We start from the raw sequence: 13,890 nt of genomic DNA, 5'->3' as shown, positions 1-13,890 counted from the left end.
GCTCGCTGAGGGAAGGAGACTGGAGACCTGTGTGAGAAAGAACCGCATGTCACAGAAATGTCTTTTTGATTTGTGCAGATGCTGCAGCCAGCTCAGTTCTTATTAAATGAGAAGTCGCCAGCAAATTGTGGTCCGAGTCCTCCATCTTCCATCAACATCACCACAGAACACAACGCAGATATCACGACCAGTAACGGATGTGCATCCAGAGAAGTTTAGAACTTCAGCAGGACAGAAACACACCCGTTACAATGGTGCCGTGACCTTTCAAGGATTGGTCTGAGGAACGACGCCTGCTCGTTCGCCGAGGGAGGCTGCCATCACTTGTTTTTTTGGGTATTCAGGTATTTTGCTGGACTGCACCTACTGGTTTAGTGCATTTTTTTTTTTTTGTATTGATTGTTATTAGATATAGGCACAGCAAGGATTTTTTTGTTTTTTTTTTGATTTTATTTTGTGACTCGAGATACTAAGTTAGTTGCAGTTCAGGTAATTTGATGAGTGTGACTTGTGTCTAAGGCGCTCATGTGATTTGATTTTTGCTCTTTGTATAGCAACTTTGATCTGCTATATATATATTTTTTTTCTTTTTTTTTCTTCTTTCCATTCATATCCTCTGTGTAAGGTGTGTGGCTGGGCTATGGCTGAGGGTGAGACATTTTTCCTTGACAGGGAGGGTGAGGATAGTGATAGTGTTTCTCCTGGTTACCAGTTTGGTGTGGGTAGGGGGTTTATCAGTCATCCCTTAGTGGCCAGAACACCGGGTCCTGGAGACACAGTGTTAAGTACTCCTCATCTTACGTCCACGCGTCATGTGAGTCAGACCAGATCTTCTCAAGTCGAAAAGGGCCCTGACTTGGGCTCGCTCATTACACAATTAGCTGAGGAGTTAGGCAAGTCTATTAGTGCTCAGCTGCAAGCAGATAGAAGCACTCAGAACATTAGTGATTCTGTACAGCGATCAGAGACAACATTACCAGATGTTAAAGTGGTTTTACAGTCAGATGCAAAGGAGCCGCCCATATTTAGAGGTGATGGTTCTGACAGGTTCACAGTCCATGAGTGGCTAAACCTTATGTCTTTGTATTTGAAGAAACGAGCGATTCCAGTTCATGAACATTCACAAGAAATCCTTGCGAAGCTGATGGGTAAGGCGGGAGATGTGGTGAGGATAAAGCTACGTAACAACACATCCATTGACCATGCTGCTAATCCCCACGTGATTTTTGACATCTTAAAGCAACATTTCAGTGAACTAACGTACTCAAGCATGCCATTAGCGGATTTCTACAACACTTTGCCCATGTCAGGCGAGGATGCAATGGAGTATTGGATCAGGTTGAACAAAACGGTGGATGTGGCGGATGAATGCTTGAAGAGACAGGGCCGTAGCATTGATGATCCGAGCTATGAAGTCAGCATGATGTTCATCAAACACTGTCCTGATCAGGCACTCGCCAGTGTTTTCAAGTTCAAGTCTGCAGAGAAATGGTCAGCCTGTGAAATTCAAGAGAGACTTGATGAGCACATGCAGGAGAAGAAGACTCGGTCTGCAGCTTTACAACCAGTTAAACCCGGCTCAACAGTGCGTGAAGTTCATTCTCAGTGTCATGTGCCTATGCTTGGTGATGCACCTGCCTGTGACTACAGTAAGTCAACTGTACCACCTCCAGCTTCCACTACTGTTACTAACATTGACAACGACTGCATGAAGAGTTTAGTTAGCTTATTAGATCGGCTAGTCACACAGCACACGCAGGTGCCAGTTCATCTTAGCGACCAAACTACAGCGTCTCAGCCTTCTCAGAGAGCGTGTAGGGTTTGTGGGGCTTCCGTTCATTCCACGTTGTCTCACTGCAGACGGGAGAACAGGTGTCTTAAGTGCCTGTCTCCTGGCCACTGGAAGAAGGATTGTACTCAGCGATATAGCAAGAGCTATCCCCAGACTGCTGACAGTGCTTCCAGCCAGAATCAGCAGTTAAACTAGACATCCCACATCTGGGGAGGGGCGGTGTGGGTTGTGTGAATGAATCCCTCTCTGAAACTTGTGACCTCACTGATTTGTATGAGGAGAGCTGTGCCAAAGCACCTAAGGGGTCGAGAATAGTCATTCAGGCCACTCAGAGAATTGAAGCTTTCAGTGAGCTTTTCTATGCTTCAGTGATGATTAACCGTAGTGTTCAGGTTCAAGGTATGATAGATTCTGGTTCTATGGCTTGTAGCATTAGCCAAAGTGCAGTGGACAAACTCTGTTCGGCCAATGTTTTACCTAAGAAGCAGCAACCTAAAGAAAACATTGTTTTGATTGGTTGTGGTGGTTTGCAGACTCGACCGGAGGGTTTTTATGACTTAGAGATGGAGCTCTATGGGGTTAGTTGCATTGTACCGACTTTAGTTGTTCCTGGTCAGCATGATGACCTCATTTTGGGCTCAAATGTCATCAAGTATTTGATTCACGCTCTGAAGAATGACAGCAGTTACTGGGACATTGCCTCTGGATATGGACATCAGTCTAACTCTGATATTGAGCATTTCTTGTCGATGTTTACCAACGTTGCACGTTGGAAAGGAAGTGAAGTTCCTGATAGAATAGGGACTGTCAAGCTCACTCAAGCAGTAACCCTCTTGCCTAAACATGAACATTTGGTGTGGGGCAGATTGCCTGCTAATGCTCCTATGTCACCTGGCAGTACGGTTATCGTTGAACCAACTAGCTCCAGGGCTATGCCACGGGGGATTTTGGTGGGTCGCCTTGTTACACCACTCTGGGGTGATAGATGGGTGCCGATGACTGTTGTTAACCCATCTGACAAAGCTGTCACGCTTAAGAGAAACAGCAAAATGGCTGATGTATTTCCGTGTTTGGCGATTGAGGACGTAGATGTCTTTCAAGGTTTACACAAAGTGTCGGAGAAACGACAGTGTGACTCAGCAAACCAGGAGTTTGACACGGAGTCGATGCAACCTGACTCCTTCGGTGGTTCTTGTCCCACTGCTCAGTCAGCCAACACGCTGGAGGATTTGGGCCTCGGTGACATCGACATTGATTTCCGTCAGGTTAGTGTCGATTGCGGGTCTCGTCTAACTCAGCTGCTGACAGAATATCATGATATTTTCTCTAAGCATTCACTGGACTGTGGCGAAGTCAAGGGATACGCACATCGCATCCGTCTCACTGATGACCGACCTTTTCGCTTACCATACAGGCGGGTCCCACCAGCTCACTATCAGAAGCTGAGGCAGGTTCTGACTGATATGGAGGAAAAAGGGATCATCAGGAAGTCTACCAGTGAGTACGCTTCACCTCTTGTGATGGTGTGGAAGAAAGATGGTGGGTTGCGACTCTGCAATGACTTCAGGTGGCTTAATGCCCGGACTTTGAAGGACGCACACCCTTTACCTCACCAGTCTGACTGTTTGGCTGCTCTTGGAGGAAACTGTCTCTTCAGCACAATGGACCTGACCTCTGGCTTCTTCAACATCCCGATGCATGAAGATGACAAGAAATACACAGCTTTCACCACCCCCCTTGGGCTGCATGAGTACAACCGCATGCCACAGGGACTGTGTAATAGTCCGGCTTCCTTTATGAGGATGATGACTGGCATCTTTGGGGACATGAACTTTTCGAAGCTTCTCTGTTATCTTGATGATCTTCTTGTGTTTGCACCATCAGAGGAAGAGGCCCTTTCAAGACTGGAGACAGTATTTCGGAGGCTCCGAGAGAACAACTTGAAACTCGCTCCTAAGAAATGCCATCTGCTAAAGAAGCAAGTCAACTTTCTTGGTCATGTCATTAATGGTGGAGGTGTGTGTGTCGATCCTGCGAAGGTGGAGGCCATTAATAACATGTCAGTGTCAGACCTCATGGAGACTGATGGGTGCACGCCTTCTGTGCGGAGGATCAAATCTTTCCTTGGCATGGTGTTTTATTATCAACATTTCATTCCCAACTGTTCCTCCCTTGCTAAGCCTTTGTTTGCACTTACGGCTGGTCAGAAGAGAAGGGGCAAGGCTGCCAAAAATGCAAGGTTACAAGGCACCTTTCGCAAGCTTACCGCTGCAGATTGGACAGTGGAGTGTGGTGATGCATTTGGAAAGTTGAAGCAAATGTTGTTGGAATGTGTTGTCCTTGCTCACCCGGATTTTGACGAACCATTCATCCTGTCAGTAGACGCGTCGCTAGATGGTCTGGGTGCAGTGCTTTCGCAAGTTCCTCGAGGTGAATCCAAGGCCCGACCAGTAGCTTTTGCAAGCAAAACTCTTAGTGCTTCTCAGCGGAAGTACCCGGCTCATCGGTTGGAGTTCATGGCTTTAAAGTGGAGTGTATGTGAAAAGTTCAGCCATTGGCTGAAGGGTCGCAGTTTCACCATCTGGACGGATAATAATCCGCTCACTTACCTTTTAACGAAGCCAAAACTTGACGCATGTGAGATCCGTTGGGTGTCTAAACTTGCCTCCTACTCTTTCGACCTCAAGCACTTACCTGGGAGAAGTAATGTGGTTGCGGATGCCTTGAGTCGTGACCCCTTTACAAAGACTGTTGGCCAGAGGCTGTTGAAGGAACCTTATGCCACTTTGGTTCGGGAAGCTGATGACATGGCAGTGGATTCTGTGCAGGACGTTTTCAGAGTCAGTTGTCAGTATCAAGTCCGAGGTTCGGCGGGTACTCCCGTTCTCAGGAGGGTGTGTAATGCAGCTGAGATTAGAGCTCTCTGTCAGGCTCATACTGACTGGACTGATGCGGCGGAATACAGGGCATTGCCTTTGGTTCAGCTCGTCCAACATTTGTCGAGCGGTCAGGATGTGTTACCCATGCTTTCTACCCAGGAGCTGCAGTTAAATCAGCAGCATGACCCCTGCATCTCCAAAGTGTTTCCTTTTGTTACATCTAAGAAAAGACCATCTAGGCGGGAGAGGCATGGTGCTGACTTGAAGGCCCTCAGGTTGCTAAAGCAATGGGACAAGCTGGAGGTTCATGACGATGTCTTGTATAGAGTAACAAGAGACCCTGTCACCAAGCAGAAGAGGTTTCAATATGTGTTGCCTCAGCTTCTTAAAGATCAGGCGTTGTCTGGTGTCCATGACCTGGCGGGTCATCAGGGTCAGGACCGTACTCTGTCTCTTGCTAGGCAGCGCTTTTATTGGCCAGGCATGGAGCAAGATGTGCGTTCATATGTCAAATGCTGTCAGAGATGTGTGGTTGGGAAGTCACCTGAACCTTCTGCTCGCGCACCTTTGGAGAGCATCAGGAGCTCGGCGCCAATGGAGTTAGTGTGCATGGATTTCTGGTCAGCGGAGGACAGCAAACAAAGATCTGTGGATGTCCTAGTGGTCACCGACCATTTCACCAAACTCGCCCATGCATTCCCTTGCGCTAATCAGACAGCGAAGCAAGTTGCTAAAAAACTCTGGGATAATGTGTTCTGTGTCTACGGTTTTCCAGAAAGGATTCATTCGGACCAGGGCGCCAATTTTGAAAGCAACTTGATTGCGGAGCTTCTCCGGTTGGCCGGTGTTAAGAAATCTCACACGACAGCATACCACCCGATGGGCAATGGGGGCACTGAGAGGTTTAATCGCACCTTGGGTAGCATGCTTCGTACTCTCCCCCTCAAAGAGAAACAGCATTGGCCACAACAGATTCAGACTCTCACATTTGCTTATAATGCAACCATCCACGAGACAACGGGTTATGCACCCTTTTTCCTCATGTTTGGGCGTGTTCCTAGACTGCCAGTGGACATCATGTTCAAGCGTGTCTTGACTGATCCTGCAGTCGCTGACTATGATTCTTATTCCAAGTCTTTGCTGTCCAGCTTGAAAGGTGCAATGGAGATTGCCCAGAAACATTCTTCCACAGAGCAGCAGCACCAAACCCAGCAATACAACAGGCGGGTCAAGGGTACCTACCTGTCTGTTGGTGACCGTGTTTTGGTTGCAAACAAGGGAGAGCGCGGGAAGAAGAAATTAGCTGACAGGTGGGAGGATGGTGTGTACACTGTTGTTGATGCGAATCCCGGAATACATGTTTACAGAATAATAGATGCAGCGGGACACACAAGAGTTGTACACAGAAACCTCTTGCTTGAGGTCAACTTCCTGCCATTCCTTGGGATTGACCAATGTGGGGATGCCCGTGTGGCAGATTTATCGTTGGACAGTAGGGAGTCTGACCTGGATGATTGCCTCTCAGATGAGGATACTGCTTCGATGTCTGGAGTCGTGACTCAGGGTGATGGCGCGCAAGTTCTCTCTTGTTCCGGAGATGAAACGGAGTCTGAGGTTTCGTCTGTGTCCGAGCTGGTGGGTTCAGAAGTGCAGATCCAGTCTAGTCCAATGCCCAGTCCTTCAACTGCCATTACTGACTGTCCATCTAATTCACTTGAACCACATGCTGACCCCTCAGTTGAACTTGATTCGAGCACGAGCGCTGGGGCTGATGGTGAGGTCAGGACACGTACAGGCAGATTAGTGAAGTCAGTAAATAGGCTGATAGAATCCATGGTTCAGAAACCATTTTTGAAGGGTCCGAGACGTTCATTTGCTGATCGTTCTCTATTCTCTTTTACTCTTGAGGGTTAAGAAGTGATGACACAAATATTAATTTTTTTTTTTTTTCTTCTTCTTCTCTGTGAGAGGTCTTGGTAGGCCGCACACATTTTTTTTTTTTTGCAGTATGGCAAGTGTCTATGGGTTTGAAAAGAGGGCCAAGTTTTGTGCGGCGTATTAGGCGTTGCATTTTACTAGGGGAGTTTAGAGACTTGTACAACCTCTGTCCTTCCTGATCCTTGTATGAGGGGTAACTTCTGAGTTGTTTAGGGAGACTCGGTCTTTCATGTGACTTGTGCCAGGTTTTGCCAGTATAGACGTTGCTTTTTCTGTTTTTTTTTTGGTCGCTTAAGGATGTTGGTGAATTTCAGGAGGGGTGAATGTAACCAGGTTAAAATGATATATTTATTTTTATTTGAAACTTCACCAAATCCTTATAAATATTGAAGATATTTTCATTTTGTATGTTCTTTATGTATTTTGAGGTTCATTGTACCCATACTGTTATACCTGTACTGTCCCTTTAAGAGATCGCTGTGTGTGTGTGTTGCGAGTGACGCGTGTAGTGCTTCTCTCAGTCCGCGCTGCGCTCGCTGAGGGAAGGTAAGGCTACTTTGCTCTATTGACGGTTTAGCACTGTTTCTTTTTACAACAATATAAAATGCAGTAGTCGCAATTATTGTCCACTCGTTGCCTTTCTGAGCATGCAGGACAAGTTGCGTTCCGAATATAAACTTTATCATTGAGTTTTTAGAAGTTTATTAGCGGACACGTGTTGTTAAGTGCTACGGGGTTTCCCATGTGTTCTGTTAACAGGAGACTGGAGACCTGTGTGAGAAAGAACCGCATGTCACAGAAATGTCTTTTTGATTTGTGCAGGTATGGGTATTTTTGTATTTTACATGTTCACTGTTTATTGTGCTGGTTGTAGTTTTGATGCTGTGAAATTCAATTGAATAAGTACATTTTATTTACTGTTAATTTTTATTTAAACATTAATGCTGTTAAAGCATTTATATGTACATGAGTCTCAGTCCGCGCTGCGCTCGCTGAGGGAAGGAGACTGGAGACCTGTGTGAGAAAGAACCGCATGTCACAGAAATGTCTTTTTGATTTGTGCAGATGCTGCAGCCAGCTCAGTTCTTATTAAATGAGAAGTCGCCAGCAAATTGTGGTCCGAGTCCTCCATCTTCCATCAACATCACCACAGAACACAACGCAGATATCACGACCAGTAACGGATGTGCATCCAGAGAAGTTTAGAACTTCAGCAGGACAGAAACACACCCGTTACACATAAATGAGATAGAAGGGTCTATCCATTTACAGGCTCTAATCGCCATAATTATCCTCATCATCATTATCATCAGGTTGCTCCTTTTCTTCACCCTTCAATTCTAATGTGACATTGATGTCTCCTTTTCTTCACCCTTCAATTCTAATGTTACATTGATGTCTCCTTTTCTTCACCCTTCCTTCCTAATGTTACATGGATGTCTCCTTTTCTTCACCCTTCCTTCCTAATGTTACATTGATGTCTCCTTTTCGTCACCCTTCCTGTGTGCTTAGCTTGCTGGAACAGAAAATGGAGACTTTCCAGGCGTGTGTGGCAGAGCACAGAGACCTGATTCACCTGATAATACACCTGGTTTTAGTAGCAGCTAAACTATCTTTGTGAGCATCCGTTAAAGTGTAACTCATGACCCTGAATGGGTCAAGGCCTCGACATTTAAAGAGTGTGTGAACAACTGGCCCAAGTATCAGTCAAACTCATTTCTTCATTTGTACCTCTTATGGTGGGATTTTATCGAGGACAAAGACTCTTATTTTCTTTCTTCAGTACTTCAGATTTTTGCAGCCACATTCCCAATATTCAAATCGATCCTCTGATGCCACATTAGTGTCACACAACTAACATTCCCTCATCTTTTTAAGGCATCATGATTGATCAGAAACCGAACAAAGAAAATCGTCATCACAGTCAATACTTCCGATAACTCCTTGGCTACCAGAGTACCCAGCATCCGTTAACCCGAGGGGCTTCAATATAAATCGTAAGGCAGTTTAAAATCAATACAAGTGTCAAGGTGATACGGTGAGCGTCAGCAGCTGCAAAGAAAGATTTTCAAATTGAGGACGCACCACCGTCTTTTAAATCGGAGGTGTGGAAACATTTTGGCTTCCACACGGCAGTAAATAAAAAGAGGTGAGAAGATAACAGACAACACAAAAACTGTGTGCAGAAGACGGGGAACTTTTTCTCCTCCTTCATCCTGCGTTGGGTGAAGTCAAGTTACAGAGGAGGTAACAGCTTGAGGAGGAAACGTTTGTTTGCTCACTCAATACGCATGTTGGAGTTTTGTTTTGTAAATATTTCTTGTAAAAAAAAAATTCTATTTTTTTTGTTTGGGATTTTTCACATTTCTTTTTTGGAAATATTGTGCACTTGTGGAGGCCGGTGAAAAATAAATCCAGCAATCACAGTCTGCGACTTCACCTGTACCCCAAACTTTTTTATGGGGGTGTTTAATAAGAGAACCCCGCCACAAACACTAACACAAAAGTTCTTAAACTTTCCATAGACCGTCATCGTGTCCCGTCATAGAGTCTCTGTTTTGAACCGACCCAAAAGTCTGTTCTGCTGTGAACTGGAATGACCTGAGGGAGCCAATGTGCTATTCGTAAGGTTCAGGCTTCACTTTGTACAACAGGGTGAAGTGGAGAGGCTTCGTCTATATTTATACACAGTCAATGGCACATTCACAAATAATTGTCCTGAATCTCATTTTAACATAAAAGGTTTAAAATATTTAAAAGATAAAAATTTACCTTGAATTCTTTTTCAAGGGTTTTATGTCGTTCACTGATGTCGGGTCTAAGTTTGTGTTTGGTGCCAGTTATACAGACCATTTCTTGGTCTTTAAGGTATGACACACACACACACACACACACACACACACACACACCTCTGAATACTTATTATGATCATTAAATTGGACTCTTTCAGGTGATGCCAATATTGGTATTTATGAGCTCGGTCATCTCCATCCTATACCACATCGGCTTCATGCCCTGCCTGCTTCCAAAGGTAAGGCACAGGGTAAATGAAGTTCAAAGACTTGATGTAGAACTATTTATTACAATTTGAAGAGAGGAACAGACACAGGCAGTGAGAATAGTTTTAGCCAAACCAGGAATAAACGATTTAATCAAGCCAATGCATGGTGTATAACCATTTAACACATGACTGTACTGTTAAAGCTATTTTCTGAGGCCAATGCACCTCTCCTTTGATGCTCTAAAAACCTGCAGCACTCTGGAATGTTCTCAAACACTTCAAGGACAGTTTGTTCATCAGAAACTAACACATGAACATCACGTGACTATATTTCAAAGACACAGAAACTATAATAATTTACACTTTATTAATCCCACGAGGGGAAATTCGTTTTTTTACACTCTGTCTAACACACACATAGGCCGAGATACACACTCATGCACAAACAGGGTTCCAGTGACATGCATTAATGGAGAGGTCTCAGAGTGAGGGGGCTGCCCACAGCGAGCGCTCCAGAGCAGTTTTGGGGTTCGGTGCCTTGCTCAGGGGCACCTCGGCAGTGCTCAGGAAAAATGGACTGGCTCCTCTCCAGTTACCAGACCAGTTTCCGGACTTGGTCCGTGCCGGGACTTGAACCGGCGACCCTCCGGTTCCCAACCCAAGTCCCTACAGACTGAGCTACTGCCACCCACAACTAACACTCCCACAACTAACACTCAAACATCACCCACCTCTGCCAAAACTTCTGCTGACACAGCAAACAAACATGTTAGAGGAGGCACCTTACTGTAATTATACAATCCTGTGACTTCACACATTTGTTGTCTGTTCTCTGGTTTTGGGAGCTGACCTGAAAGTCAGTGAGGTCGACCCCCAGCTGGGACAACACCCTCGGTATCTGCGTTGTAATTCCTTGCTTTATTAAACCTTCTGGTTTGTTCAATTTGAACCTGAGTCTCTTCTCTCTCTTCTCTAAGAAAACCAACACGCACAAGGTGACTTCAAAAACCCAAAACAATGGACACTGAGCCGAACAACGCTTTGGCATAAACTATTGCTCTCGTCTGAATTCAATTTCTGTCCGGATCAGCATGAAGAATAAAAAAAATGTTTACATGAAGCATTTTTCCTGATCAGGCTTGTCGACTATGAGCACAAAAGTTGTGGTCTGTGTTTCTGGTATCATATTGTAAATTACCCTGGGATTCCCAACTGTAACAGAAATCATCAACATTTATTTATTTTGAATCACTGAGGAAATGATATGAATCAGTAACTTCATTCATTCACTCACAAATCAGCCAAGCTCACATCCTGCTCTGTTGTTTCAGACAGAGTCACCACTCCTGATCCGTAGGTTAACTCTCTCAGAGATCCATGCCGTGATGACAGGAGGGTTTTCCAGCATCGCCGCTACCATCTTAGGAGTCTACATCTCTTTTGGGGTGAGGCAGGGGACAAAGAAGTGATTACAGATTCACCAAAATATACACCTTTTTTATTGTAATATACAACCTACAACTTCTGATCACACTTTATATGTATGATATCTACAATACATGTATGTAATAAAATCAAGGTTGATTCTTTTGTAAGATTTCGAAGTCACTGTGATCGTAATACAAGTCAATTTGATAAAATGCTGTTCATAATTTATTGTTTTAAGTTTTAGAAGACTTTGGATTTATGATTTAGTATCAACATCCAACCTAACAGATTCTTGGTTGTCCTTGACACTGACCTTGAAGTACATCTTGATGATGTTTTGTTGTTTGTGTGCCTATGTTTGAGGTTGAGGCATCTCACTTGTTGACGGCTCCAGCCTCCCTCGCCATTGCAAAGACCTTGTGGCCTGAAACAGAGCCCCACCGTGTAACGACCAGTAATGACTTCAAAATGGAACGAGGGTAGGACAATACATTTCATGCAAAGACACACCAAATACAAACTTTTCTTTATAAAAACAAGGGCAGGATGACCAAGCTGCCACACACACCTGATTAAAAAATCTCACACAAGGCAAAGAACAAAAAAAATCAGCTTTATTGGTCAACTTTTGCACTCTTTCAAAGAAAATAACTTTTGGTTGTTATCATCAAGCTGGGAGACGAGTACTGCAACACCAACCATTTTTGAATGTCATCAACACCAGTATGCTGATGACACTGTGCTTTTGAAAAAAATCCCTGATGTTGGTCACAGGATTGAGTTTAAATGCTTCTTGATTGATCAGCAACTGCAAACTTCATGACCTGGGTGACATTAGGGTTATATTTTTAAACATTGATATAACAATGTCTGTTAATACACATATTGCATGTTTATATCCTGCATTTCATATCATTATGTATCCTGTCTTATCATGAATATCACTGCAAATCCCAACCCTAGCATCCAACCACTAACTAGCTAACACTTCAGTTGATAATTACACCTCATTATAGGAAAGGCAATATTTGCTTATTATTATCTGTTGATGTTAGCATGCTAAGGGGAATATTAGCCAGGTATTAGTTTAATGCTAATGTTTGCTTTCCTGAATTAGCTAACTTGTCAAGTTCAGAAAATATGCTACAAGTGGTTAAATAACATTGCAGAAGTCAGTTTTTTAACATGGTCCAAAATATGTCTGACAGTTGTTACTATTAGCAAAAAGGTTTCACTTTTCCTATGGTACCGTGTAACACAGTCACATTATCATGTAAGTTTGGCTCTAATGCTAATGTTTACTTTGGTTAAAAAGTCGGTTTTTGGTTACCTAACAGGTTGCGCTAACTTTAAAAATATTGCCAAATGTTGCACAGAAATGACTGCATTACTTGTCTTTTCAGTTGCTGATCAATCCAGAAGAATTGTCAAATTATTTTAGAAGCCTTAACAACTGGAACACAGCGGTACACCATTAAAAGCGTTTTATCATCCGCTTCAGGAGACACTGACTGCCAAGTGAATGACGTGAAACACAAATGAACTGACTCTGTCTTCTTGTCTCTTCCTCAGCTCATATGTTCGTACCTGTTCATGCCTCTGTTTCCTGGGAGGACACTTTTATCGTTGCTGAGCTGATTGGTATCAAGACTTTTATCAATGAGTTTGTGGCCTACCAGAAGTTGGCAGAGTTTATTAAAAGGCGGGAAGCAGGAGGGCCGGAATACGTGAACAACATAAAGCAGATTATTTCTGTGAGTGCAAACGTTAAACTATGAACACGTGTGTGAGTTGTAATATGCTGCTTTGTGATACAGAATTTCAAATAGCCAATTATCAACATAAATTGTTAGTTTATGTTTACAAAAGGAGACTTACAATAAGTTTATAACAATTTACTCAACTCATGATCCCATACGTATAACGATACTGTATCTATGATAACAGTTTTTTCCATATAAATAAAGACACTGATAATATAGTACAAAAAAACCTTATTGAAAATTTCATTCGAAATAAAGAGTTTTAAGCAAATCCCAATGTCCCTCATTTTGCATTAATAATTAATTGTATTGTGAACTCCCTGCTTATAAGTATTGCAAACGTGTTTTTTATTTTATTCAGCAGCTGCGTAATATGAGAAACGTTATGATGAGTTAAGCATTTATACAAGCATCAACATCACAGTTGTTTCTAACTTTGTGATTCTCTTCATTCAGGTCCACTCTGAAACCATAGCTACTTACGCTCTGTGTGGATTTTCCAACTTTTCTTCCCTGGGGATGACCATTGGAGCGCTGTGTGAGTGCCTCTTAGTGAACTGGCCCACTAATGACATACATACAAAGAGGAACATTTCAGTTTGTAGAAATGCTTGCAGATGTAGTATGCAGCTCTGATTGAGTATAAATTATACACTTCTTGTTAATTGTCCCAATAAGTAAAAAAGATTGATAAAAAAGCACAAAGGAAGTCTATGAGGTACACATGCTATGTAATGAAGAGCATGAACATATCTTTTCTGGCTGGCACGAGTGCGAGTAGGTGTAAAATCCATCTGTTAGAGTTAATCTAGCTACAGTATGTGGACTCATGAGACGTTTAAGTCTTTTACTTTAGTCTGTGGGAAACAAAACACACGATACATGACGAACCCTCAACAGGAAAGTAACTGCGCATATACTATACATGTATCCCCTCTTGACACTCTGGGGAGTGATAATACTTGTTGTAATCCATATAGCGCCCTTTGTTGGTGAAAGAGAACTTGTAGTGCTAAACAAACTGGTAAAGAAATCCACTAATATCGGATGATAATATTGGCTTCACAATTAATCCCTAATGCTCTAATG

General features: G+C 43.3%; 1 protein-coding gene across 1 annotated transcript in view; it reads left to right on the top strand.

Annotated features, from left to right (window-relative positions):
* Nucleotides 1–11,756, top strand: part of LOC306818859 (solute carrier family 28 member 3-like) — a 145,764-nt gene extending 134,008 nt beyond the window's left edge. The window contains exons 2-5 of the mRNA XM_079336589.1: nucleotides 9,400–9,477; nucleotides 9,560–9,640; nucleotides 10,942–11,055; nucleotides 11,402–11,756. Coding sequence (XP_079192715.1) covers nucleotides 9,400–9,477; nucleotides 9,560–9,640; nucleotides 10,942–11,055; nucleotides 11,402–11,521 — 393 coding nt within the window. The 3' untranslated portion in view covers nucleotides 11,522–11,756. The remainder of the gene's footprint in view (nucleotides 1–9,399; nucleotides 9,478–9,559; nucleotides 9,641–10,941; nucleotides 11,056–11,401) is intronic.
* Nucleotides 11,757–13,890: the final 2,134 nt, after the last annotated feature.

This window comes from Symphodus melops (genome assembly GCF_947650265.1).
Source record: "Symphodus melops genome assembly, chromosome: 23".
Lineage (NCBI taxonomy): Eukaryota > Metazoa > Chordata > Actinopteri > Labriformes > Labridae > Symphodus > Symphodus melops.
This window is presented reverse-complemented; position numbering and strand designations above follow the sequence as displayed.